The sequence below is a fragment of the Aythya marila genome (genome assembly GCF_965140915.1).
Source record: "Aythya marila genome assembly, chromosome: 8".
Lineage (NCBI taxonomy): Eukaryota > Metazoa > Chordata > Aves > Anseriformes > Anatidae > Aythya > Aythya marila.
In genome coordinates, this window is record NC_139049.1 from 19,023,947 (window position 1) to 19,051,542 (window position 27,596).

The window sequence follows — 27,596 nt, forward strand, 5'->3', positions numbered from 1 at the left end:
ATCCTCTTTCTGTCTGCATTGTGAGTCACCATGACCTTCCTGGCAGGTGGAAGATACTTCGAAGTGGCATTAAAGCCTTTTTTCTTTCTCTAATGGGAGACAGAATAGTCAAAATGCTCACACTGATACTGCTGCAGCCATTAACTAGAGTGGAACAGAAATTGGTCTGCAGAGGCCAGATTCATTAGTCACCAAGAAATACAGATTGGAGCCTCTAATCTGAGGTACAAATGAATCCTCTGTCACAAAGTGGGAACTTGCTTCCTTTACATAGTGTAAGTCAGCTTTTGATTTGTCATTTCAAGAGGTTTATTAGTCTTATCTAACCAGAGAAGCCCATTTGAGATCTACAGAAAATGACACCAGTCAAAAATTAAGGTTGTGGCTATGGTTTCTTATGTGTCTCCATCTAGTGCTGATGGTATGCATTTATTAATCTGAAATGCTTTTTGTTTATTATGGGATAAGCTAACTCTGCATTTTTCCTGTGGTAAATGATCACCTGTCCAATAAGATTTCTGAGGCATTTTCTCCACTCAAAGATGAGTGGGAAAGTAGGAAGACCATGTGGCCCCTCTGATGCATCTGTTGAAGCAACCCAATAATTGCTCTTCTCATGTTAATGTTTACTATTGAAAACAAAGAACGAAAATTCAGTCTAGTAAATACCTGCTGTGTTTCCTTTTCCTATTAAAAAACAAACAAACAAACAACAACAACAAAAAACTTTCTAATAAAATATATATATATATATTATTTGAGAAGTGAATTTCGCTCCAGATCTTGGCCTCCTTTTGTCAAATTTTTGCCATAACTGGACACCTCCCATCCCTTTCCTAAGCTGCAGGATAAAAGTCTGAGTGCCTGCTATAGAGAGGTGTCTCTTCAGTAATTGTCTGAATTAATTTATTATGTTGCAAAGCATTTTAAAGTTCTTTTCAAAAATTGTTCTTACATTTTATCTCAGAAGGTACAAGTGAAAAACAGTATTTTAAAAGAAACTTCAAAAAAATGTGCAATAAAAATTTTCAGAGACACAGATACAATCTATCCTAGGACATTTTCTTCGCTTATTCACAGGCATGAGGTGGAATTATTTGCATTGTATCACATAACAGAAGCTGGCCACTGTGGGCAACCATTTTACCAGAGAGGAAAGAAACTGAAAATTGGGCAGCAATGTTACATGCCTTTCACATAGCCTGGTTAATAGGATATGTGGCATGTATTCTACTAGTAAAGCTAGTTTGTCCTAAAAATGTATCCATTTAATACTGGAATCACTGAATCTGGCCTTTGTAACAACTCTTAAAATTGTAAGAAGGATCATTTTACTAGGTATAGGAATGCACGAAGAACAAAGTAGGCTACATAATGTATTTTTCATGCAAGCAAATTAACTCTAAACAGTCTTTGATATACAATACTACCAAGCTGAAGTAATTTCTGTTAAGTTGCCAGCTTTTTCCTCCACCAAAAGCTGTATTATGTGAGAGATTTTATTTCCAATTCAGATAATGACTATTTCTCCTCTTATACTTTGGAACAAGTTGAGGTAAAAGACGTATAAACTTTGACCTTTTTTTTCCTGAGTGTTATACCTGTGCAAAGCCAACATTTGTACAGTTGATATGGGGCACAATACACATTTATCAAAGACTGAAATACATAGGATCATGCAGCAAGATGATAAAGCGTGGCAGGTTGCTGAAGCAGGGAGAAAGCAGGGTGACAGCACAGGAGAGATACCTTAAGGTAAGCCCTGCATGTCTTCTCTCGTTTTTGGAGCTTTTTAGTAAGAAAAAAGAAAATCAGAAGTTAGACACATTCTGGAAAGCTTCAGAGATATCCAAAAATTAGTCTGGTGTTTTAAATCCCTAATTTGAACTACAAAGATTCTGGATATTAATTTAGTATCCGTCCAATGATGACTACAGAAAAACATCATACAGGAAACTTTTTTCCCAACCAGTATACAGGTGCCCAGGTATTTTTTCCCGAACAGTGGGATTTGTGTGAAAAGGTCAAAGGAGAAAATCCCTGTGTGGTCACTTTATCTGTCTCTGGGAAAACTCTTTTAAGGGTAGCTAGGGATTGTAAATTAAACTATTGCCAAGACAACGGAAGAATGCATGGAGCTCTCTCTATAAAGCAGGCTAAAAAAGTTTTGTCTATAGCTTCTTGACTAAGCTGAGGCAAGGAGGAGGCCATGAAATATAGCATTTCTTCTGAGAAAAACAGGAATGGTAACACTTTTATGATTTCTATCTAAAACTGTAAGACATTTTTTTTTTTTCTCTGAAATGTTTCTCTGAGCATTATTCCAGATAAAACCTAAGTCTTTGCATTTTAGATATGTCTTGACATATAAGATCAATTATAAGCAATGTTGGTGTCTTAAAAAGTCTAAAAAATTGCTATTATTTCGCAGAAGGTCAGATTAAGACAAAACCCTGCAGCTATGCTGAATCCCACTGAGTGTTCAGGATGTTCAGGGTTAAAATGATCACTGGATAAAAATACTGATTTGGTACAGAATTTCTGTAAGCTATTACCCAGCTCTCTCATGTTATTTTTAACGTATTCCAGATTTTAATAAGGGACACATAGCTGTTTTTGAGTACCAGTCAGCTATTGTGAATTTTATCTTATTCCCTAAAGAAAGTAATTGCAACTTTCTGCTATGCATTTACTGTTGATTTCTCTTACATGTTTATTCCACAACTATAAGTACACAGGAACAAAGTATAGATTAATATTTCTGAAAGAGAAAAAAAATAATCAAAGGCAATGGTTATCCCAGCAGGAAGATTTGAAGGGAAACGTGTACCTTGTTATAACTCCTTCCTGCTGAGTCTTTTTCACTGGGCCGCAGTTCCTGCAGCTGAGCATCCAAAATGTCCACAAGCTGCTCCATCAGCCTCACTGATGAACTAACATCGCCAGCGAAGACTGGTCCTTTGGTGTGTTTAGCCAGTTCATTGGCCAGACTAGCTGCATTTTCTCCACTTCTGATCTGAAATGACAATTTATATTATCTCAGCAGGGTCCCTTGTTCTGCTTGCGGCTCCTAATTCCAATTCCCCGCATACCTTTGTTGTGGTGAAATAACCATTTACACATACATTGAAATCTGCAACTAATTGAGACCAATAACATTCTCTTTATCTCAGAAGATTAAAGGTTCTTAGATCCATGACACACAAAAGCAGTTCTTAACAGCCATCAAAACAGAAATCAGGCTGGGACTTTTGGGCTAGATCTTCTATTCATCCTCACTTTTATTTTACTGCCATTATCAGACAGTAAGAAATCTATTTGTTCATAGTAGTGCTTGAGGCATTTGAAAGTCAAGTAGCCTGGTACTGACAACAAATTATCCAGTTTTCATAAACTCAGTAAATCTCAGTAGGGAGGGAAAGCACAGAAAGTGGCTCTGTGTTTTAATCATACTGTTATTAATGCACTTATACAAAAATCTACTTATTACAGCGTAATTTTCCCCAAACCTAAAAACCTGGTTGCATACCAGACTTTTTGCTATGTGGTTTATAATATTTGATTCATTAAGCAAAGATACTGGAAAAGCTACTTTGCTTTAAAACGTGATGAAAACATGTAAGCACAGACTCAATACAATTACTTAGTGCAAGACTATGCTTAAACATACTTATGAACCTAACTTTTGGTAAATATTTCACACACAAAATGCTCATAACTCTTTCTATTTCAAATGAACACAGAGTAATAAAGACGGTTTCAACTAACTGAATTATTAATGCTTGCAGTTTTATCCTTAGTCACCAGTGTACATCAGATAAAAAGGTTTCAACCAACCTTCTGAGCCAGCTGATTTACCCAGTGTGAGGTGCAGTTGCTAAGATCGGGACCTTTGGGGTTCCACGTTCCCGTTAAAACCACACAAAGATATGAGGCAGTTCCTACAACAGATGTGGAAAACTACAGTGAAATTGAAACCATTTTTCTGCATGCATTCAGGAAATCAGCTACAATGTACTCCTAAGCAATGTTAAATTCTGAATGCCGCTAATGTAAGTAGTTGACAATAATTTACAAAAACGTATGGAAATAATGTAGATGACAAACAGCAATAAAAAAGTCAGTGAAAAGTACCAGACGTTTTCTGCAAACAAACAAAAAGCCCTTGATTTTTCCTGGAGCTCATCCAGAGGGGAGCTCATAATGAGAAAGGCATCTGTAAGCATATTTCACAACAGTCCCCAAGCAAAGACCTAAAATTTGACCTGGATTCTCAAAGCGTATGTGCAAGGTAATTTTGCATCTACGTTCAAATGCTGTTTGTAGATTAGAACTTGACCACTGCCTGTAGGTACTGCATTCTCCAACTAACATGAAAAAATCATGACAGACAGCTTGAGATTTAAAAAAGAAATCGTCATCAGAGTGGCACAGTGCTTTTGAAATGACTGCTTGAATTCAAGACATATTTTTAAAGGCAATACCTCGTGTTCCTTTGGGGCAAGGGCGTTCAACCATCATTCCTCTTTGTGTCTGGGGCCAGCTAATCCCCCTGGCCTCAGTTGGTTCACAGAATCTCTCTGGCAATGGGAAGAAACTTGTCACAGGAGGAATTTTGGTTGTGGAAATGGGTGGTGGTGGCTTGGGTCCTCTGCTTCCTTCCTTTGTTCCTCCAGCTAATGTTGTGCTTATGGGGCCTTTCTGAGATGTAGTGCTAGTGGTTGACACTGTGGTTTTGTACAGCTCTGCTGAAGAAGTTATTGTCACTGCTGTAGTAGGCACTGCACAAAGAAAATTAGAGTAATAAAGAAGTGAATGAGTTCATATTTTAAAAGTCCTTTTAATGTTATTTATGTTATTTTAATGGATTCTCTGGTGTCTCCTTTTCTTTACCTTAATACTGCACTTTTCTTAATGTTATTCTGGGTGCTTAAGAATTATTTTCCTCCCAGCTCATACCAGTATGAAGTTTCAGAACAATCTCTAAACAATCTCTTCTACAATAACAATTGGTAGTTACATTTCTAAAAGCTGAAAGGCAGTCCTACCAAGTTATCAGTACATAACAAATATGCTCAGAGCAATTAATGATTACTTAATCATTTCTGCAGAAGGAAGAACTGTATGGACAGAACCATTTGAATCAGCATGCCATAAACAATACAGTTAATACAGTTCAGCTTTAGCAATAAAGACAGTGGGCTGTAAATAACTGGACCGTAAAAAAAATATAGACCCAAAAACTTCAAGTCACCCACAACACACCTTCCAGGAAAGTAATTCTGATAACATCTTCCTACCCAGCAGCCATTCTGCTCGAGTGAGCTGCAGCATGCCTGATTAACTCCAAGCAGCAGAAATGCATAGCAGGGAGGTGGTGGTCTGGTGTTTGAACATTGCAGGTTTTAACATCCTTTCTTGATAAAGCAGATACGAAGACATGACTCATGCAGGCCAGTGGCAAGCACCTAGTGCAACCTTTCGTGCAACACTAGGACTGGTTTAGGCCAAATCATTTCTGTCTGAGACTCACAGTGGTTCACTTCACCAACCCCCGTGAGAAAGGAACTGCTGGGGCTGGGGAGGCGCAGCTGGGCCTGCTGCATTTTTTCTGAGGCTTTGGAAAGGTAGCACTAGTCAATACTTGTGAAGATAGCAGTCCGCAATTTCTGTTCATCACCTTCAAATATACATTGGGCAACAGTTGAAACTATGCGGGTAATGTAATTGAGGCAGTTACCATTAATTATTTCCAAATCTTTCATTAGTGCTCACAGTGCTTTACAAGCACATAAAAGCACAAGTCCTTGTGCTGAGACTGAATATGCTCAGATTGAGTATTTATTATTTCCTAACCAATATAGAAATAAATGAAGCTAATTTTAGGATTAACTTCACTGGATAAAGTGGCTTTTTTGTTGTTGTTGTTGGGTTTTGTTGCTGCTAGGCCCTTGACCTCCAAGGCACTGGACAATGCATGTCTTCTCATGGTCTCTAAATAAAATCACCACCAAAACCAAAAGTGCTGCCTAGCTTTCTTTCAGCAGATTATTTTTTATGTTTGTGTTTTGAAAAATATTGACTTTCTCTTGATTCAAGATAACAATTATTATTTCAAAATCCTCTTTCAATTATATTTCATCTATAATATTTTAGGAGTCTCAAATATGAATTTATCTTTTTATTTTTCTATGAATTTAGAGTGAAGCTTTGAACATCAGAATCTATTTTTACAGACTGTATAAGGAGATGTGTTTTTTTTTTTACCCCTTTCTTGCTCATAAATGAGAAACTTCTTCAGAGGCTGTCTTCTGTTCGATCTGATTCTTGGCTGTTTGAAGACTGTGTAATTGTGCTGAATTTGTGGCGCAGCTAGCTACTATGAAACCTACTGAAATCTCTGGATCTGTTCTGCAAGTGCTTGCCTGACATCTTGTGAAACTGCTGTAATTTTCGTTTGATTACAATGCATCCAGCCTTCTACTGCTTTCCCAATTAACATTCGTCAAAAGCATTTGCAATCACTTGCAGCAGTGTCAGGCAATGCCTGCTGAATCAGGTCCCGGGGAACAGGGAGCTGCTAGGGACAAAGAATGATGCAAGGGACAACTGATTATTACTATCCATCCCCTAACACATTGTGCTAATTAGTACATATTTAATCACTGAAATGTGTGTTAGCATTATTGCTATTACTGCTCAAACCTGTAATGTTTAGGATAGCTTTGTCTCAGAATACCACTATAAGAATTCAAAACAACTCTCTGAAGTTCAGTAGTGAGGTAACAATTTTCAGAATATATTTTGTGCTGCACCCTCAGCTAAAATATTCTGCTGTCTTTACACAACATTAGGTAGAACAATTTTAATGCTATCCATTGAAATCAATCCCCATGCATATTGTCTATGATTCAAAAATGACCTGCATACCTTAGTAGTAATGTATACTTTTGAAATATACTTGTAATCTCCCATTTTAAGAAAAAGACTTCAAACCTTCTCTCTCTCAAAACTGAAAGAGATACAAGTCATTTCTAAGAGATTCTCTGATTTAAATACAAAACTGGAGAAGTCGGTATATTTAAGAATGTACCAAGAAACTTCAGGCAGTGCTGGAAGCCTGTGACTGGGAAGGTTGAAAATAGGAGCACATCTCTTTAGGAATATATCCAGCCTTCAGAAGGTGGATCATTTTGTTTTTAATGACCTGTTGGGGAACTTAATCTGTAAGGTCACTGTCCTGAGCTGCAAGAGGATACATGATAGCTGCCACCACCTGAAGTGTCTCAATCTGAAGTGTCCAGGGTGATGGCATCTGCAGGCTCCCAGGCAGTTACAGAGTGCTTACAGATACAAGACAATGGTAGTGATGATTAATATGACACAACTAAAAAGGAGACCAAACCACATGTAGGGGTTATTAACTTACCATTACAGGCAGCTGGGGTAAGCCTTTATAAGGCTGACGATTTTTATTTTTAATTTTTGGTCCACTACCAAGAAAGCTACTTCTGCAATGTGAGATTCCACTTAGGATTTTTTTACCATGCTGGACATGCTGAGGAGAAAAACAAAACCTCTTCTGCCTTCTTCCTTCCTATTTTATTTTTTTTTATTCTTAAATAGATGTGTCTCATTAACCAGCTGAAGACAGTCTTCATAAGATTAAAAAAAATGACGATAGCAATAGGAAGCAAATGCAAGGACTCAAATTGAGAGTAATTAATTTACATTTGTTTCATGCAGTTCCTAACAGCTGATTTAAACAGTTAGAAGTACTATTGGTTTCTAAAAATGAAGACACCACTGGAGTAAAACTTAGCACCTGCTTAACAGTGTGATGTCTATAAAAACATAACACAATTGCTTAGGACAGCAGGGGAATAGTAACTTTGTTTCCCCAACTGACAGTGAAGAATGGATTTAGAGACAGCACCTATTTTCTATTTTCTTCAATCTAACATTCTTCGCCAATGGGTTTCTATTCTAAGTAGACATTAAATACATCAAAACAAACAAACAAACAAACACACACACACAATACAAATATCCCTCTACATTTAAAAATGAACTGAAATGCTTAGACAATGCATCGTTTCTGAAAATATCAGGGGTTTCACTTTCATCTCTGGGACCTAGATAATTTCAGAAATTGGATGTATGGATTTTTCATTTAAACATATGCTATTATTGACTAGATATTTCAATTTATTTGGACATTTGAAAACCTAGATCCTCACCTCATTTTCAAAAAGTGTTGTACGCTGAGCTGCTGTATAAAGCAACAGGATCAGAAACCTGTGCAAATCCAGATTTCCCTGTTTTCTGCTTATTGCTGCTATGTGCCTGTTTTTATGCTTCAGTGAATATCAGGGAAGTCACTGAGACTTACCTAATTACTTATAGGTTACAGCTATTATGCTGGCCAGAATTCTATTGACCCTGCCAAATCCCATTTAGTCGAAAGTGAAATGTTTACACAGGCATTTATAAATTTACACCTTGAAAATAATAAATACATTTCAAAATTAGAGAAATACCTATGATCAAGAAATGTGCTATCTGGTCCCCATTATGTTGTCTTTATTTGTACAGCCACTCTTTAATCAATCTGTAGTGTAGCAGATTCACTATAATAGCAAAGATCTAATTTACTTAACAATTTGCTGCATGACTTCGTCATAGATTCTTGGTTTATAAAGATTTATTTGCACTAGCTTCCTATTATTTCAAGCCCTTGGTGATAGTACTCTCTGAGTTTCTGTTCTGTCCACACTCACAACATCCGTATTTTCCTGCAGTGATCCAATAAAAGTTAATGATGGGTATCATGGTACAAAAGGGGAGACAACTCCAGTTTGAGCAGTTTGCACAGTTAGCGTAAATTGGGGTGAGTGTAGATGAAATCTCTCCCTAATGCACTACAACAGAACAAAAGGATTTATCTTCTTTTTGTTACCAAGGAAACCTTAAATGTAATACTCATTCACTTTTAGGGGGAACATTCCCTTCATTCTTCCTGATCTAAATTCCTTTAAAAATTCTTATTCCAGCTAGGATTTGTTTGATCCTTGGATACCTCCTTAGAAATAATATACTGGGACATATACACTAAATTTACCAAGAATACAAAAACTTTTCTTTGTTCTGCATTTTTGTAGTTGCTTTTTGCAGGACCTGATATATTTCTGAACTATTTCTGAATTAAGGTTGACATTTAAATATAATTTTTACATTTAACCTATGAAAATCTGATCTTGTGTTGTAAATGAGTGTTACTTGCCAGATCTAGCTCTGAATGCCATTTCTACATCTATGTACTATAATTCCCATGAGGAGAGAGAAGAAATAACAACACATAAAGACTGAGGTAAAGGGGAGAGCTCTAAGGGCAGCAGACCCAAGTTCCAGGGTAAACGTGGTCGTGGTAGCATGGCTGCAGCAGCCTTGGTTTTAGAAATCTGAAGAGTTTTCCTGAGGATTAGGTAAATATAAATATGGGAAGCACATAACATACACAGTTGGAGGAGGAAGAAATGGTGTAGGTTTGCAGCAAAAGCCAGGTCAACATTAGGTTAATTATAGTGGCATTTCTGTGGTTTCAATAGGCAGATTTAAAAATGGAAGAAACAACTGAAAGAAAAAAGGCATGCTGGAGGTCACAAATGAGTCCACAATTTTGGCTCTGGGAGCAAACACAGACCTTTGAGTTAAGAAGTGTGACTCAAATGTGACAAATTTGTCTTTTATGGAAGAAGAAGATTGTTGTTTCTGAAGCCCTTGATAGCAGGAAGTTAAGGTGCAGACAAGAACTGATAGCTAAGACAGATAGATGGAAGAAAAAATGAATCACTCGGTGTCTATACATCATTATTGCTCCCGCAGCAACAGAAGCAACACAGATTGCTGATTTTTCTACAGTGGCCCCAAGTTAACCGCTAGAACAGAAAAGGCCATGACTTCCAATTTTGAGGCACTGACCTTGTGACACCATTAAATACCTTACATTAAAGTACCGTTGTAGAAAGAAAAAAAAAGAAAGAAAAGTTCTCCCATTAGGTGACTTAAAGAATCTTATCCTAACACCTATGTCTTTGAGTAGATGATTAAGAGATCTGAACCACAGAAAAAGAAAAAAAAAAAAGAAACATAAAAATGTTCTTTGTCAAATGGGCTGAAAATCTGATCTAATTCCACGGAAGATAAAAACCTGAAATGTGTATTACACATATAGGTTCTTGGACTGTGTAACAATAGATGAACTGGTCTTCAATTTATATAGATTTTATGCTGAAAAAATGAAGAACTGAGACTATAATACAAATAAAATACTGAGTTATAAGTCTGGAATGTCTTCTTGGTTTTATAGCAGTACTTCTCAAGGCAATCACACTAATTTTTCCTTTAATTTAGTAGCCTTTAACTAAAGTCAAAAGAGGAAATGAACTGAAACATATTCTTAGATCTGCCATTTACACATCAATACAAAATTTAAATAGTGGTTATTGGCTCTATATAGGGAAAAAATAACTTTTGTGAATCAATGTAATACACATTCAAATAAACCTAATGTCTTCATATGGTTTCTATATTTAAAAAGGTCACAATCAAAATGTATTTACTGATTTCTTAATGCATTTAAAACAAAAACTCACAAACCACTCAAAATATTCATTTTATATCTTCATGGGTGAAAATGCTTAGATGAGAGGCAAGCACTCTGCAGCATGCCCTAGACCCCTTCTTGTCTAGGTTTGGTTGCAGTACCATCTTTCTCCCTCTGTCTTGCATACCAGCTTCTTCACATGGAAACCCAGGAACATGGGTTTCCATGTGAAACATGAAGGGGTGCTGCTGGATACCTGAAACTCTTGCTGATATTAGATGGAATGTGGCTGAGATGTGTACTGTAAGTTAGGATCTTAGAGACTCTCTCATAATAAAAACATTATGAAATGTCTCACTGGAGATGTTTGGTGGTACTAACATAAATGACAGCTTTTTTGTCTCTTCCTGCTCTTCCTAAATGCTTTTTCCCTCAATGCAATGATTTAAAGATTAGCTTTTGCCACATTCATGGCAGACGTCTGAACTGCAAAAGCTACATAAAGCCGGCACCTCCATTTACTGCTCTTATTTTTAAGGTGTTGGAGAACTTAAACTGTATCTTCATCTCAGTTAAATTGAATGAAAAGTGACATGTCTGAGAATGTATGAAAATGAAAGCTATAATTTTTTTCTAATTACCTAGGTGGGTATGTCTTAGCTAAGAGCAGCTGCAAAGCCTCCCTGAGGAGTGGCCTTGTTTCACATACAGAGTGCAGAGCCAGCCAGAACAGCTGCCCTCAGGCTGGAGCTCAGCCCCCAAACACTAGAACTGGCTGAGACTGGCATCACACAGCCAGGGAGGTCTGCAGGAGACAGACTGGTAACATCATTATGGGACTCTGGAGATTGCTAGTATGGTACTTCTAAACTGCCTCATGGTGCTGCATCTTACGTACTTTTTTATTTAGGAAAAGTTATATGTATGCTGATAGAGAATCATAGAACTGAAGAATGATTTGGGTTGGAAGGGACATTAAAGACTGTCTAATTCCACTGCCCTGCCATGGGCAGGGACACCTCCCACTAGATCAGGTGGCCCAAAGCCCCATCCAGCCTGGCCTTGAACACCTCCAGGGATGGGGCATCCACAGCTTCTCTGGGCAACCTGTTCCAGTGCCTCACCACCCTCTGAGTGAAGAATTTCTTCCTTATATCTAATTGAAACCTACTCTGTCATTGAATACTTGAAAACATTACACTCACTCCCTGACAAAGTCCCTCCACGTCTTTCCGGTAGGCCCCCTTTAGGTATTGGAAGGCTGCGATGACGTCTTCTCAGAACCTTCTCTTTTCTAGGCCTAACAACCCCAACACTCTCAGCCTGTCTTTGCAGGAGAGGTGCACCACTATGTGGTTCATCCTGCTGCACATGCATCAGCTGAGACAACACCGAACAGCTACTTTCCATGGGGAGAAACTGTTATTACTATTTTTTGAAGCACAAAAAATGGCTGCTAAGCACATATGCCAATTGGATGACAGAAGCGAAGTATCAGACTTCATTGCTAAAGCAGCTTACCAACAACCTGTTCTTTGATGCATGTATACTCTTCTGCCACAGAGCATTTCTCTTGATACTATCCCCCACAGGTGTCAATATGTGGCTGTGCCTGTTCATGTCATTCTTTGGGATAGCTGGGACTTAGAGACCTCTTTTTTACTCCTCTTTTTGGCCAATTAGTGTCCTTCCTTTTAGGTAGCTATTCTAACTTCATGTGAGCTGAACAGCAGTTTTAATGGACTTGCTGAGAAATCTGTTAAAAGGATGTTGGATAATCTTATCTAATCCAGCATTAGAAACTGTGAAAATGGGTCTGCAGAAAAATATTTATGCTTGGTATTGCACATTAACCCTGTATGTCTCCTCTGGGACCTCCCAGCACACATCACTTTCAACTGCTGGCGCCAAGAAGTTAAGAGGTCTGCATGTGTGCTGTAATCAACTCAGAAGTCAGGTAACACAGAACCAATGGGAACAGGCTTCTGGCTCAGTGTGAATGAACTCAAACTTACTTTAGCTGCAGAAAGTCAAACTGACTGATGTAAAGTAAATAAGCTATTCTCCAACTCATTCTCAAGCACAGAAAAGCTAAACACTTGCATAAAACAAATTACAGGAAAATACAAGCCAAATGAAACCAAATTAAGTAATTCTATCTCTCTTCACAAGTTCTGTAAATTTGCCTTGTACCAATGTAACACTGTACTGTTCAACTGTGCAGAGACACAAACCCTCCTCGTCTTTCTGTACAAAGATATATTTTAGACCAAAGAGATCTGAAATAGTTATTTGAATGGAAGTACAAAGAGATGAAAAATAAGAAAAGTCAAACTGTTACCTTGGGCAGGATCAGGTGGGCCAAATTCCAAAGAATATCGCAGAATGAAGTTGTTATTCCACACATAGAGCTGGTTGTCTCTGGGGTTGTAATCCACTGCAGCGATGTACTGGTACTGGTTGGGGAAAGGAACATCCACGTGCTCTCCTCTACTCAGCCTGGTGTTGTAGATGTAATCAATGGCATTCTTGCCTGTCTCACTTTCATTGTCTTGATACACTGACCGCACTACATACAGGACACCACATATCATAAAAGCATTGGATGCTGCCCGTTTGTCGTATGTTGTTTCCCAGGTTGCTTCAAAGCGCAGGGTGTAGGGGTTCAACTGGCTAATTACTATCATCCCATTGTTTTGCTCCGTAGCATAAATTACCCATAAGCCATTTTCATCAACTGCCAAGTCAATGTCAGTTTTTCCTCCCCATCGGTATGGAGAGGTGTCATGGTAATTAGCATAATTGATTATGGCCTCTCCACTCTTAATTCTAGTCCTCAAGTCAAATTTTACTATGTTCCTAGTTCTTTCCTTGTTAAAAAAGACAGCGCCATCGTATACTACAAATCCAGTACCGTCCACTCGATTTGGGAGTTTATATGTTGTTTGCTGGCGTCCGTTTTGGAAGTCCTCTAAGGAAGCATATTCTATCAAAGTATCGGTGCGATATGGGGTCCATGGCATGAAGTATATTTTATCTGCAGCCTGGAGAGGATCTTTGCACCAAGCACCTGCTTTTTGTTCAGCTTCATATAAGTACGGTGAGTCCACAATTGCTTTCAACGTCCCCGGGCAAACAAAAACTAACAGTCACAGAGAGAAGTAAAAGAAGAATTATGTCAGATTAAAACTGTCTCATAATCCCCCCCAAAAAAAAGAAGAAAAAAAAAAAAGAAAAGAAAAAAAGAAAAAAAAAAGAAAAAAGTAGGTAAATCATAATGACTGTGTCAGGAAGAAAAAAAATCAATTTAATTGGCACTAGATTATACCTTATGTTATAATTAATGCAATTATCACCCTTTATCATCCACTTTTCTTAAAGTTACCATGTTCTTGCTGTACCAGTATGGAAAGTGGATGGGAACTGCTTTCACTAGTACAGACCAAGGCTCAATGGCATACACAGACAGCTGAAAATGTAGAGCTACTGTTGCATTTTCATCTTAGACTTTTAGTGAGTACGCATTAACGCTCCAGAGCTTTTAACTGGTGTGCAGCAGTGCGCTAGGTCATTTCAGTCCAAAAAAATCGCATCGACTTGTTTAGAACTTTAAGAAGTGGTGAGGCTGAAAAAGGAGGTGCCTCGATTAAAATAAAGGAACGAAACAAATCATCAGGTATATAGAGAAAGCAATTAGGAGCAGAGAAAACAAAACACAACCAAAGCAATGAATGAAACAGACCAGGAAACCCTGTAACCATGGCATGCTATGGAGAGGGTTCTGGAAGCCAGGCAAGATGACACTTTATTAACAAGAATTTACCCAAGGGTGAGAGAAAGAGAGGGAAAGAAAGACAAAGAGAAAGGGAGAGAAAAAAGCAAGGGAGTCTTCCCTCCAGCCCAAGTATTTCAGACACTATACCCCGCCACCTACTTTAAGCAGCCAAGTCACTTTATTGCAAACAGTCGACTTCTTTATGAGGTGTACTTATGAGATCCTGCTGATTATCATAATATAAGAGTGTTGTGGGGAGGGGAAGGGAAGAGGTTAACATCCATAAGGCACATAACAAGGAGCTGGGGTTTGGACTGTATACGTTATTTACCTTTTTGCTCCACTTCTATTTTAAGCATCGGAAGAAAAATAAAAAAGTGCAAGGAAAAAAGAAAGAAGATTAACATAAATTGACTATTAATCTAAAGATTAAATTAGTAACAGACGCTAAATATAGGGAGAATAAGAACTGCACTATATTGGATAAAGAGAAACAGACAACAGGAAAACCTAGCAGGAGAGAGATTCTACGGTTACACAAGTGAACATGGATCAATCAATTTAGTAGATTAAGGAGGCAATACAGATACGTTGGCATGTTGTTTCACTTAGTGAACCTGAATAAATAATGAATGACTTTACTAATGCATGCTAGACATACTCTTCTCAAACTCAAAGCATAATGCTATCAAGTTGATTTTTAAAAGTGACACGTTAATATATCATATATGTGCTAGTGCACATATACATATTATATTAGTTAGATAATTATAAATCCAAAACACGGCATATGAGTTATATAGGTATGTATGTGTGTTTATTAAACTTCCCTCCCATCTTTCCCCCAGCTTTTCTTTCTTGTAAAGAAAGCAGCTTGTATCCTTTAGCTCTCCTTAGGCTTTATTTTGTTTATTTTCCTGAATGCAATCTTGAGAACTTTTGACACTTCTTTGTCTATAACTGCAAAATCAGACTAGAAGAAATAAGCAAAAACATCTAGAAAAAGGAAGCAAAAGCACAGTAAGCAAGAGGAGAAGAAAAGATTAACATTTAGCTCATTCAGATATTCTCCAGCATCATCGATTAAGCCCGAAACAGCAAGCTAGTATGCAAGGACTAAGTATACTAAGTGTTTGAAACAAATTTGCATTCCACCACCATACATGGAAAATATAAATCAAACCTGATTAACAAAGTTACATTACTATAGAAATTTTCCCCAAGGAAGTTTTAAGGAACATATTATAGAAGACTTAGAGCTGAAGTCCAGATAGTAAATAGCTCTCCAATAATTATTTGCAATAAAATCTATTTCATATACTCAGTAGCCTTTGAAGTATGTTCCCTTACTTTCATAAAATGACCTGGAAAATGACAGATGTACCAATCTGTGTGACAGTAACTGCTGGCACCAAGGAAGTGTATCAAAACTATTTGCACAGCTATTACATTTTCAGTATTCCAGTATTATCATGAAAAAAGTATTTCTATATTCCATAGAAAGTTTTGTATTTTCAGTTTCATTTAACAAAATTACATATGGTTATTTTGGGAGAATGGTATTGACTGAGTTGATCTAGTGTTTCTTTAGGGAACAATTCCAAAGCTTTACAGGCAGAGTGGAAGGGGGCTAATATTGTCAAAATCAGCAGTAGTTTTTCTAGCCTTTGTTCATTTGTGCATATTTAGGTAACAAATTTGTTTTACTTCATTTTCTAATTCTCGAGTAAACAGAAGACGCATTCTTAGGTGAGTTCCTGAGTTTCATATTCAGTGTTAATGACTTTCATATTATTCTGTTTGTGAACTTTCATGCACGAGCTTATTCCTCGCCAAAGAGCAGTATTGATATTGTACCTACTTAGAATTAGTAATAGGAGTGAGGGAAAAATCTAGGGATAACTAAAATCATTACTGGCATGTCTTCTCCAAGTGCATTGGTGTACAGCTGTACATTTTTCAGGGACAGATGGGCTTACTGAAATAAACAAATGCTGCAAAGTCCAATCAATATAGACAGAGAGAGAATAAAACACTTTAAAATGTTTTCTATTGAATTCCTGAGTCCAAAAAAGGCTTAAAATAAAAATGCACAGATGTACAAAATGGTACTTCTGATGTACTTCTTAATAAAAGGGCCAACTTCCGTTATTCAGTAAAAGTGTCAACACACATTGTGCAGCATAATTGAGAGAAATGTCAAGTATGGTACTCTCAATTTCTTTGTAATTTAATCAATAACACTCTTATTTTAGGACAAAGCAATGCCTATCAAATTTGTCTAGAATTTTAGTTTTGTTGGAGATCCAACTGAGTATTTCAATAGATTTTTTTCAGCTAAAGAGGATTAGAAAAACATCAGTAACAGGTCTACACTATGAGATGCAAAAAAGGAAGTTTTTCATTAAGTACGTTCTTTTGAGGGCAATGAGAGCCCAGAGGAAGCTCAATCAATAAGCATGATCAGCAAAGCGTGATCATATTTCTAGAGGCCAGCAAGACCTAAGAGGAGCTCATAAATTGCATTTTGTACAAGGGTGACACCAACACCAATGTGTAAGAGCTCTCAACTTTAACCACAAAAGTTGGTACAATTGCTAGCTGTAATCTCTCACGGGCTGAAAGACGTCAACATAGTACATTTTGCAGTCTTGCAGTAACTGAAGATGAAGTTCAGAAAAAAAAAAAGCATAACTGAACTTTGGTTAGAAGTGCTGTGATCACTAAAAATCCCCCTTACTAGACCCACAAAAGCCTATCCCATCTTCTTAACAAGTCTCTTTTTGCTGGGATAGCTGCTCTTTGCAAACCTAATGATTTTAGTCATTTAGTACGTTTAGAAGTGAAGCAATGGAACAAGTAAGAGGAAAAAAAAAATTAGACTTGATAACTGGCATTGATTGGTCATCAAGAGATTTGCAAAAATAACAGGATAGGCTTTGTGGGACAGGGGAAAAAAATGGTCAACAATCAAAATGGCTACTGCAGCACAATGTAGCTTGAAATCAAAAACTGATTTTAATAACTGGCAATCCTTTTGATGCTGGTAACAACAGATGATTCCTCTTACAATTCTGGAATTAGGCAGTGTCATCACCGTACATGCTGCAGTTAACAAACTACAAAACTTAGACTTTGAAAGACAAGAAGTATCCAGAATCCTGAGTTATGATAGACATAGAATTATATAATTCAAGGAAGGGGTAGGCCAATGAAATTCACAATAAACAAAAATAAGCATTTTAAAAGTAGAATTACTACATGTTAGAGTACAGGATAGGCCGCGCTGTGACACTATACTTCTGAAAACTGGAAAAGAAAAGATTCCTGTAGACAGCAATACCCAATCAGTTGAATATATCCACACTTCTCTTCCTAAAACAGCATAAAAAATTATGTTTGAACATTATTTGCATTATACCTTTTCTCTATGAACTAGCCTACTGGAACTGGAAACATAACCTCGTCATTTGACTGACCCCATGGTTTGGAATCAGTTGTACTGCCCTCTTTCTGAGAATTTGGGAATAAAAAGTGAGCTACAGTAAAAGTGATCTTTGTGGAACAAAATTTTGGTTAGATTGGGGTAAGACATCACTCCTTAAAAGTGGCACAAGAAGAACAGGTATAACAAGCCACCAATACTACACACAGTAGGAATGGTACTAGGGATCACTGTATGCAGTAGGCTTCCAATCCTACAAATGGTACAGAAAAAAAAAAATCAGCAAGCATCCATATCACAATGACAGCAGAAATGAAGAAAAAACAGATGATCTGTGTTTGGCCTTTAACAATAGTGAATGTTCAATGTGGTGAAGCAGTACAGAGTAGTATTTTGGTTTAAGAAGTCTAAATTTTAATGTTGTACAGTAAATAGAATGGACAGTTTTGACATAGCTTTGCTTATGCCAGAACTCACTTCCTTCCTTTTTGGATGTATACTGTCACCACAGTGTTTTTGCATCTCAGACTTGGCCTGTTTCCTGTACCAACAGAAAATGTGACTTTGGTTAAGGATTACTGCAGATCAAGAAATTCACACTTAATAATAACTTAAGGGAATGATCAGTGCACTGCTCAAATTCCATTGCAAGTACAGATATTTCTCTGTGGAGTTACAGGACGAGGGAGAAGTCACTGAAAAGAATGACCTTACAAGAAAGCAAAACCAGTTAAAAGTGAATCTGCAGAACTTTTAAAACATGCATACATCAGTGGAAAAAAAAAAAAAAAAAAAAAAAACCAAAACATTAATTATTGCAAGGAAAAAGAGGTATGTCTAAATCTAGCGAATTCTGGCATTAGAAAGAATACCGTACAAAACTGCTGAAATAGCCATAACTTCTAATTTTTTGATCTCAATATGTTTTCAGTATTTACTTTATTTTCAGGAAAAAAAGTTCTGTTTTGACAGCTGATTCCAAGGCACAGTTCACATTTTGGCTTTACACTAAAAGTGAACGTCTCTTTCTCACTCCTTTTCCCACTGTTTTTAAGAAACAAGTTTCAGTAACTTACTGATGAATTATTCACTCTGATTCTGTGTTCACTTACAACTGCGCCCCTGAAGCACAAAGTTGTCTTATAATGTCTCCTGACCAGGGCATTTGCCCAGGAGTGTCAGTGCTGGGCTTTGTTGTACACCCAAAGTCACCATAACAGCAGGTAGCCTTTCAAATAGATAATGATTAAAATTGAAGTCAATTCCTTCTTTAGAAGTCTGTGAGCCAAGCCAATTTGTCAGCAACTGGTATTGGGCAAAAGTACAAATTTCTATCTGGCCTATTGAATAGCTAATTCGAGTTTGTTTTCTGGAAAAACAGTAGCCTTAAAAGCCAAACACTTAAGAACACAGACAGACACTTGGCCAGCATCACACCATGGCTTCCTTCCACACTTTGCGAAGCTAATTGGAGGCCCTAGTCTGCAAGTGCTCTGCATGCATAATGGGTCTGTGGGCCATAAACATATGCTTCTTTTCCATGTAACAGCACTCCAGCTTTAATTGTGAGGGCCAAAGGAAGTGAACAAGAATAAAAAGATTATACTTACTGTAAGGAACACATTCATACTGAACTTCTAGATACTTGTATGTTCCAGGACAAGGATCAGGAAACACATCTGACCCAGTAACTACTATACACTGTGTTCGGTTGTTGCACCTGTAATGGGAAAAGAAAGGTAATTAATTTAAAATTACATTTAATTTGCAAGTTCATACTTAAGTGCTATATGCGGTTCTAACTCTCTTCACACTTGGGCAATCCAATCCATAAGACAACAAGTTAATTAATACTAGATCAGTCTGAGTCCATAAATAAGGCTTCAACACAATATTTCAGTCCTGGCTTTACACTCAAATTTGGGGATCGATGTTATCTAAATGTCACTCATTCCCACTGGTAAAGATAGCTATCCCAAATATATACTGACTTGACACCACTATTCAATAAAATCAAAGCAAAATGCAATGATACAAAATGAAAAAATGTGTAAATTTGAATAATGTACAATTGCACAAATGAGCAATTCCTTCAGTCTTCATAGGTATACATACTGATGAATGGTTTTATGTCTCAGAGAGATTTTTGTTGTGATTCAAGAAAGTTATGATTTTGGTTGGAAGAGTTACTGCAGACAAAGAGCATTAGCATTTCCATTTTAATTATTTTAGGAATAATTGGTGGACTCTATGCTTCCTCTGTTAGGTTACAGCAAGAGGTAAAGAATAACCATCTGAGGAAATAAGAAAAACAGTTAAAAAGAACAACTGCAAGAAAAATAATTCAAATGTATTTTAGAGGAGACTAAATACTGGAACATAAATGATTTGTTGAACAATGGAAGTCAATGCATTTTGATACAAAGAACTTCATTACAATGCCTCTAACCATAAGGATCTACTGAATTTAATGTTTATAAAGGGTGATTTTGTTTGTTTGTTTGTTTTTCGTTTGCTTATTTTTTAAATAATGAGTAGAGGCTTCCAGAAGAAAGAGAAACAAAAGAATCAATAGATTGGAACTTCAAATGGAAAAATTATCACCTAACTCTGAAGAGATGGTCAAAATATAATACAGAAAAAAACAGAAGGAAGTAGATGGAAAGAAGAGAAGGTCAGGGAGTTTGGTAACTAAAAGAAAAAGAGCTTAGCTGATCTTCTCAGGGGTTACTTTTGTTTGTCAGCAAACTGCATAACGGACGTCTGAGCTTAAGTAATGGTCTAGCCTTTGACTCCAGCTGTACATCAACTTCTCTATTGCCCTACCACTTCCCACACTCCCTGAATACCCAAGCTAAAATAATCTATCTTGTATCAACAGCTTTCCACAGCTCTACTTTGCCAGCAGGTATAAGAATAATTCATGCTACCTCATGAAAGGTAGAACAAGCCCATTTGAAGAACTCAGATATGAATCACTTTCCCTTTTATGTTCTAATCAAGCTTGTATAAAACTGGTCAGGACATAGTGAGCCTCTTATTGAGTAAACTCGGGAACAACGACTCTTCTGAATTTATCTCTTCATTTCTCTGTCTCTTTTTCTAAAAACTACTTTTTTGTCTCATAAGGCTTATAACTGCAAACTGGAGTGGAAGTAGCCCATGATTCCTGTATACACACACAACCAGATAGATGGTGAGGAGTTTACCTTGCGGCCATGACTTGCGGCCAGCATAGGCAGGATCCTCATGCAGCCCTCACACAGGTTCTGTGAGACTCAGGGTGCCAGTGTTACTCAAGGCAACATCTCATGAAGTGTACTTCACAGAATCACAGAATTTCTAGGTTGGAAGAGACCTCAAGATCATCGAGTCCAACCTCTGACCTAACACTAACAGTCCCCGCTAACCCATATCCCTAAGCTCTACATCTAAATGTCTTTTAAAGACTTCCAGGGATGGTGACTCCACCACTTCCCTGGGCAGCCTGTTCCAATGTCTAACAACCCTTTCAGTAAAGAAGTTCTTCCTAACATCCAACCTAAAACTCCCCTGGCGCAACTTAAGCCCATTCCCCCTAGTCCTGTCCCCAGGCACGTGGGAGAATAGACCAACCCCCACCTCGCTACTGCCTCCTTTAAGGTATCTGTAGAGAGCAATAAGATCACCCCTGAGCCTCCTTTTCTCCAGGCTGAACAAGCCCAGCTCCCTCAGCCGCTCCTCATAGGACTTGTTCTCCAGTACTTGAGAGACTGGAACAAGTATGATGGTTTTCAAAGCCACATGGAAGTGATGACACATGCAACCAGCTTGCAGAGAAAGCCTCTGCACTGATCTCATGTACATGGTGTTAAGAAAAGGCTGTAGAAATAGGAGAAGGCAGCACAGTCCTAAACTTCACAGGCCTCTTTGTTCCCTGTACAAGGTGTTTACAACTCAGGTCAGACTAACCAGCATAAAAACCTTGGATGTAAGAATTTGTAATTATTTGTAATTATTTCTTTAAATTTTTCTGTTTTGTTAGTGAAAACCTTACGCTGAAGCCAAAACCATCCCTACAGAAAGACTCTGCGTAGTGCATCACTCAGTATAATGGTTTCCACAGCTTTGAGCTGTATGAAAATTTCATTTTATACTTGAATGAGCAGCAATTAAGAGAGAAATATTGATTTGTTGCACAATAAAATGGATACATATTGGGAGGAATTGCTTGTGAGTGAAACTGATGAAGGTTATATTTAGCTGTGGAAAAAAAAAAAAAAAAAAAAGAAAGTTTTATTAGCAGTATTTGTAAATTGTATAAAAAAAGACGGACTCGTCTCCTTCTCTTTCATTTTCCCCAGGTGAAAGAATTATTACTCTGTCATCAGTCAGGAAGCTGCAGTTCATGGTAGCTTGTATCAAAAGTCTATATAATAATAATAATTAAAACAATGCACTATTTTGTCTTTCCACAATGAGTGCCAGAGTCAAACTGCAGGCACTGAGTGATAATTCCAGGAAGGCATAGACTTTGTAAAAACTTTTGACTATTTCTACAGCTAAAATTTTGCTTACTCTCCATATGGCCACCTCTTGCTCACCTTTGGTCAAAATGAAGGAGACGCCAGTTCCAAAACACAATGAGCCTGCCTGGTACTGCAGTACAAATCAGTGCTACAAAGCATCCCCATACCCAGAGAGGGCAATTACTTGGATAACTGAATGAATAGAAGGATTTGTGCTTTAAGTTGTGGTTTTTCACATTCAAATCACTGATCTGCATTTAAGAATACGCTGATGGTTGCATTTTACAAAACATGAGTAATTTTCATATAAGGTTCTGATTTTCACATGTTTCTAAGACTTCAAATTAAAGCAGCTTGATTAAGACATTCATATGTAAAAAAATCCACATTCAGGTAACTATTTGTTACCTAGTTAGTGGTCATATTCCAATTCCAGTGAAATCTTCAAGAAACCCCAACAGTACCTACAGCAGCTGTCAATCCCACATCATGGCTTTTGGAGAAGAGACAAAGAAGATATGGGCTCTGTAGAGGTACTTCAGAGACAAGCCACTCAGGGAATTTACAGTACTGTCATTTGTGCTCTGGATAAATGGAAGTCTTCTGTCTTCAGCGTTGTAGGTTTTTCCTCTGTAGAACCTAATATACTGTATTGGTTATTGGCCTACAGTTCTGCTGCTGTCTACCAAGACCATTTAACCAACTACTAAAGGTCTCAGCTGATATTCTTTACAGCAAGAAACTCTGAATTATGCCAGCTACATGACTACAGAGTATCAAAGCTACCTCATCACTGCTCTAGCAGAGGTTCATAATTTTGAGAAATCTTTACATTTAGAAACACTATGCCCATATTACAGTTACAATCTTTGCGACATAATCTCATGTCCTATTTTCCATTACTTTTTGAATGGGTAAGCCCTTTCTGAATATTAGATTCTCCAAAACACGCATGTAATAAAATTCCTATAGATTTGAAAGTAGGCCTGGACATCATCAGAAAAATAACAACAAAAAACCCTGCCAACTAACTTGAAGTCCCTCATGCATTTTTACCAATGTTATTTTTTCTACACAACATACTGTTACTTCAGTCCATCTGTCCAAACTCTTTTATAAGTGTTCCATCTGAAGGTGTGGTACAAACCAGTTGTTTCCTGGAATTTAAGAAGTCAAATCACAAACACGTTCATGTTTAAATTCTGCAATCTAGTGTTTAAGTGTTCTGTATTAAAGTATCGTTTAAGTGTTCTGTAATCTAGTTAACTGCATACTTCCCCAGTTTATTTTGAGCTATCCAAATCCACAGGTTTTTATGTATAATCTTAAAATTTATATTATCACACGCTGAAATATCACTTGAGACATTCATTACATTCTCAAAGATTTATGACACTATGACTTTGTCATTTACAAGGAAATAATGCAGATCTGCAAAGAACTTGGTAACAGCTGATTTAGAAAAGGTAATACATGAATTAAATTTGAAACCCTAGTTAGGAGAAGACTAAGTGTAGCACTGAAAGAATGATAATTCAGGTTCCTGTGCTACCAGCAAGAGTTTTGCATAGAGAAATGTAGGAAGTATCATTGTTCTCATGGAGTAATTGTGTACTCATTTCTTCAGTATTTTAGTATGAATGAAGAAAGGTTACATTTTCATAATGCAGATGCATCAGAGTAATCTAAAAATCAAATGGAGTGTTTAATTAACAGTTACAGTACAATGTCTGAACTCCTTTCACCTCAGAAAGAAGACTGTGCAAATGAGGAATGGCCCTTCCACATTTCAGATGAATACAGAAATAAAAGGGAAGGAAAGCAGCTCCAGCAGAGCTGTTAGCAAGCATCTTCCACTCACTATGTAGCCATGTCCCTGCTGCACCCATCTCCTTCTGTGCTCATCTTTAAGGACAGCTGTACCTTCCACAATAATTTGTTTGCATTTCAACTCTAATCTTGACTTGTACAATTCCCAACAAATTGCTTTTGCTCCTTTTTTATTATCTCATGCTCATTATTGCACTTTACCATGTGCAATGTATGGAGATGAGATTCCATGCGCAATCTATTGTGTGAGGTGTTTTAATCAATAATCTTGTTCTGCTGATTAAGCAGGGGCTTCTGTTTTGGCAAGATAACATTAGTTTCTCCTGTCATGCTCCAAAAGCTATTGGGAATCTTCAGCAGATCATTAGATATGCTACAATAAAGCTTTGGTACATTCTCTTTTCTTTCTTAAATTACTTCTTCACTGTCCTATCATTCCCCGTCACTGCTGGCACTGCATTATTATTACAGCTCCCCTGAAACTTGCACTAGAGCTATGTCTCCAGGCCATAGGATGCCATTTTCAATTGAAGCTTCTGCTTAAAAATATAAATTAAGAAAATTTCATTATCTCCTGCCAAGGGCCATTATTCACCACTGTTCTAACGAAGATTAAAAATGCAAAATCTATGGACTTGAACAAATACTCCAGCATTAAAATGAAAAACAGAGTGCATCATGACTGGACCAGACCTGAAATGCTGGAATCTGAAAAGCAGATTCTGGAGACACTGTAGCATGAGATGGGTCAAATGGACTGACTGAGTGAAGACTTCACCTTTAAGGGTAGGTAACATATGTCACATAAAGATATGTGCAGCTCCTTTCCAAGTGGATCTTGCAGTTCTTCGAAGTTAAGGCATACAAAATAAGGTCTGCATCACAATTTATCCTTCAAATGCTTTTGTTTTATATACATAAATTTGACAAAGATAGTAACATAGAAGAAACATTAGTGCTGTTTTGAAAAGGGTACGGGCTTAAGCTCATACCAGAAACAGACTACTTAGCATACTCCTAATGCATCAGCTTTCTATGAATGCAGTGTTTCTTTAAGTAAACTGGCAAACACAGAAAAGTCAAGTATATTTCACTTTAAAAAGCTAAAATATGAGATAGTATAAAACCACACTTAATAAGTAAAATTCATTTTGATAAAATTGTTAATACATTAAAACAAACTATTCTGGTATGTTTTGAAACTTTTAAGCCAGATCTGACAGTATTTCTCTTTCAGCATATTGATTAAATACTTAAAACACCACTTGCCACACGTAAACTATGAGTTGTAGCACCACGTACTCCATAAGGTCTTCTTGTTCCTTATTCACCCTGTGTAAGTTGCAGTCTGACTAAAAAGCAATGGGAATGTGGGATGACTATGCTGCGTGTATTGACTTTTAACAGCATATTTTAAACAGAAAAATTCCTGAACCTCTTTACCCAGAATAAATGGCTGTCTTTACATATGTATTCCTAATGGTCTACAACTACCGTGTGCGGTGTGCTTCTGCTTGTGTATGCATATCACTAGACCTCCACTCCTGTTATTAAACTCTAAGTTATATATGTATGAAGATGTCAAATATTACTTAAATGCTATGTTTTATTAATTTGATAATTTATTTGATTAATTTGATAATTATTTATTTTTATTAATTTGAGCTTAGAAAGCATGTAAAAAACTTACTTATAAAACAACCAGAGAATAGATATTTTATGTTAGATACATTAGATACATATGCATGCACACCCACATGCAACAGGAGATAAAACTATTTAAAGTAACATACTTAAATTCTGAGTTTCAAATTCACCTCACAAGAAATGTATTATTACATATCAGAAATGAAACCTAACCACTTAATAAATTGGACCTAACTAAAGCCTGAAAAAAAGACCTGCTAAAAAGCTAGCCCTGCTATAAAGCCTTGACTTGAAGCAGCCTTGGTCCCCCAGCACTGCACTATCCAGACTGCTATAGCAACTGCAGCAGCAGCACAATGCTACACCCCCAAAAGTGAATGCACACATTCGTACAGAGCCAAGACAGATGTAATCCTACTGCTGCCTTTTAAAAAAGTTACTTTTGCTTACACATGTATAAGATTTCCTAAAAGTTATTTTCAGGTTAGAATTCCTAAAACTATTATGGGGGAATGAGCATGCTAAAGAAAAGTAGCACCACTTTTACTTAGCTCAGAGTGAAAACAGATCTAGCACCTAGTTATGAAAACTACCACCACTTAGGCTGTGGTGGTAGTTTTCATAATCTAAGAAGAGAACAGGGGATGCATGAGCATGTAAGAAAGCAGAATTTGTCCATAAGATTTGTATTGCAATATTGGAAATCTTCCTGTGAGCATGAAAGCAGTAAAGTATGCTAAAAATTGTTTTAAAGAAATCGTAACCCGGTGTCAGGATTTCATGTAGACTCAGCAATATGATCACTACAGCAGTAACCCTGGTGGCTTCAGATGAAATGTATCTGGGGGATAAAAAGGTGAGAAAATTGTTTCTATTTTCTTTTTAAATAAAATATTGATGATTTCTTGAATCTTCCCAATTACTAAGTAAACATAACATTAGGAAGCTAAATAGTGTATAATTAATATTGTACAAGAAGGTGCACCAGAGCTTTGTTTTTGTTTGCTCAATAAATACACAATAATATGTAATTGTGCTTTCTTTTTACAATGTAATATTTTCAGAGTTTAAGGGTAGGCATGATGAAAACTCAAAATAGACAATAAAACACAACAGAAAATATGAAACTCCCACAGGCCCTTTCTTCAGGTTACCACATCCGATTCACTATCAATATATGTATATTGGATCTGTATGGCAAAGTCATTTAACAGAGTGGTTTTTGCTTTCAACTTCTTACAATTTTAATGAATTTAGTTATGACACGTTTGTGTTTTAGCATTCATGTTTGCTAAATTTAAAGCAGTCACTGTTAAAAAGGCAGACCTTTCCACTTACTCCCATTGAAGCTATCACATCAGCAGTACTTTTTCTTTTCCCGGTTCATTCTTGTTCCAGTACTTTGTTTATCTGTGTAAATGCTATTACTATGGAGTTATCATTAATCTGAAACTGAAGCATCAGATCAAACGGGGGGGGGGGGGGGGGGGGAGAGGAGAAAAAAAAAAAAAAAAAAAGGAAATGTAGATTCCAGTGGAATAAGTAACTGTCATCTCTCGATAATTTTTGAACAGTTTTTATAATTGATCTTTCCATCCCTGCTACTTTCTACCATGTATGTGAAAGGCCTACTAGAACTACCAGAGCCTCTGAGGAACTGGTTGCAAAACACAGACAGGAAAATTAGGCATGACAATTAGGTGTGCAAAGCAAATGGAATAATCTACTTGTGAGTGATTTCTGCCAGGAATGCACATGTGCAAGCAAAACCAAAACCTTGTAACA

The 27,596-nt window shown here is 37.1% G+C and overlaps 1 protein-coding gene across 4 annotated transcripts in view; it reads right to left on the bottom strand.

Annotated features, from left to right (window-relative positions):
- ADGRL2 (adhesion G protein-coupled receptor L2) overlaps positions 1–27,596 on the bottom strand; it is a 392,820-nt gene that overhangs the window by 33,384 nt on the left and 331,840 nt on the right. For all 4 annotated transcript variants that reach the window (XM_082765657.1, XM_082765656.1, XM_082765658.1 and 1 more), the window contains 6 exons: positions 19,437–19,546; positions 12,948–13,748; positions 4,485–4,781; positions 3,838–3,941; positions 2,831–3,016; positions 1,750–1,788 (listed from right to left, as the gene is read on the bottom strand). In XM_082765657.1, the coding sequence (XP_082621783.1) occupies positions 1,750–1,788; positions 2,831–3,016; positions 3,838–3,941; positions 4,485–4,781; positions 12,948–13,748; positions 19,437–19,546 (1,537 nt within the window). The remainder of the gene's footprint in view (positions 1–1,749; positions 1,789–2,830; positions 3,017–3,837; positions 3,942–4,484; positions 4,782–12,947; positions 13,749–19,436; positions 19,547–27,596) is intronic.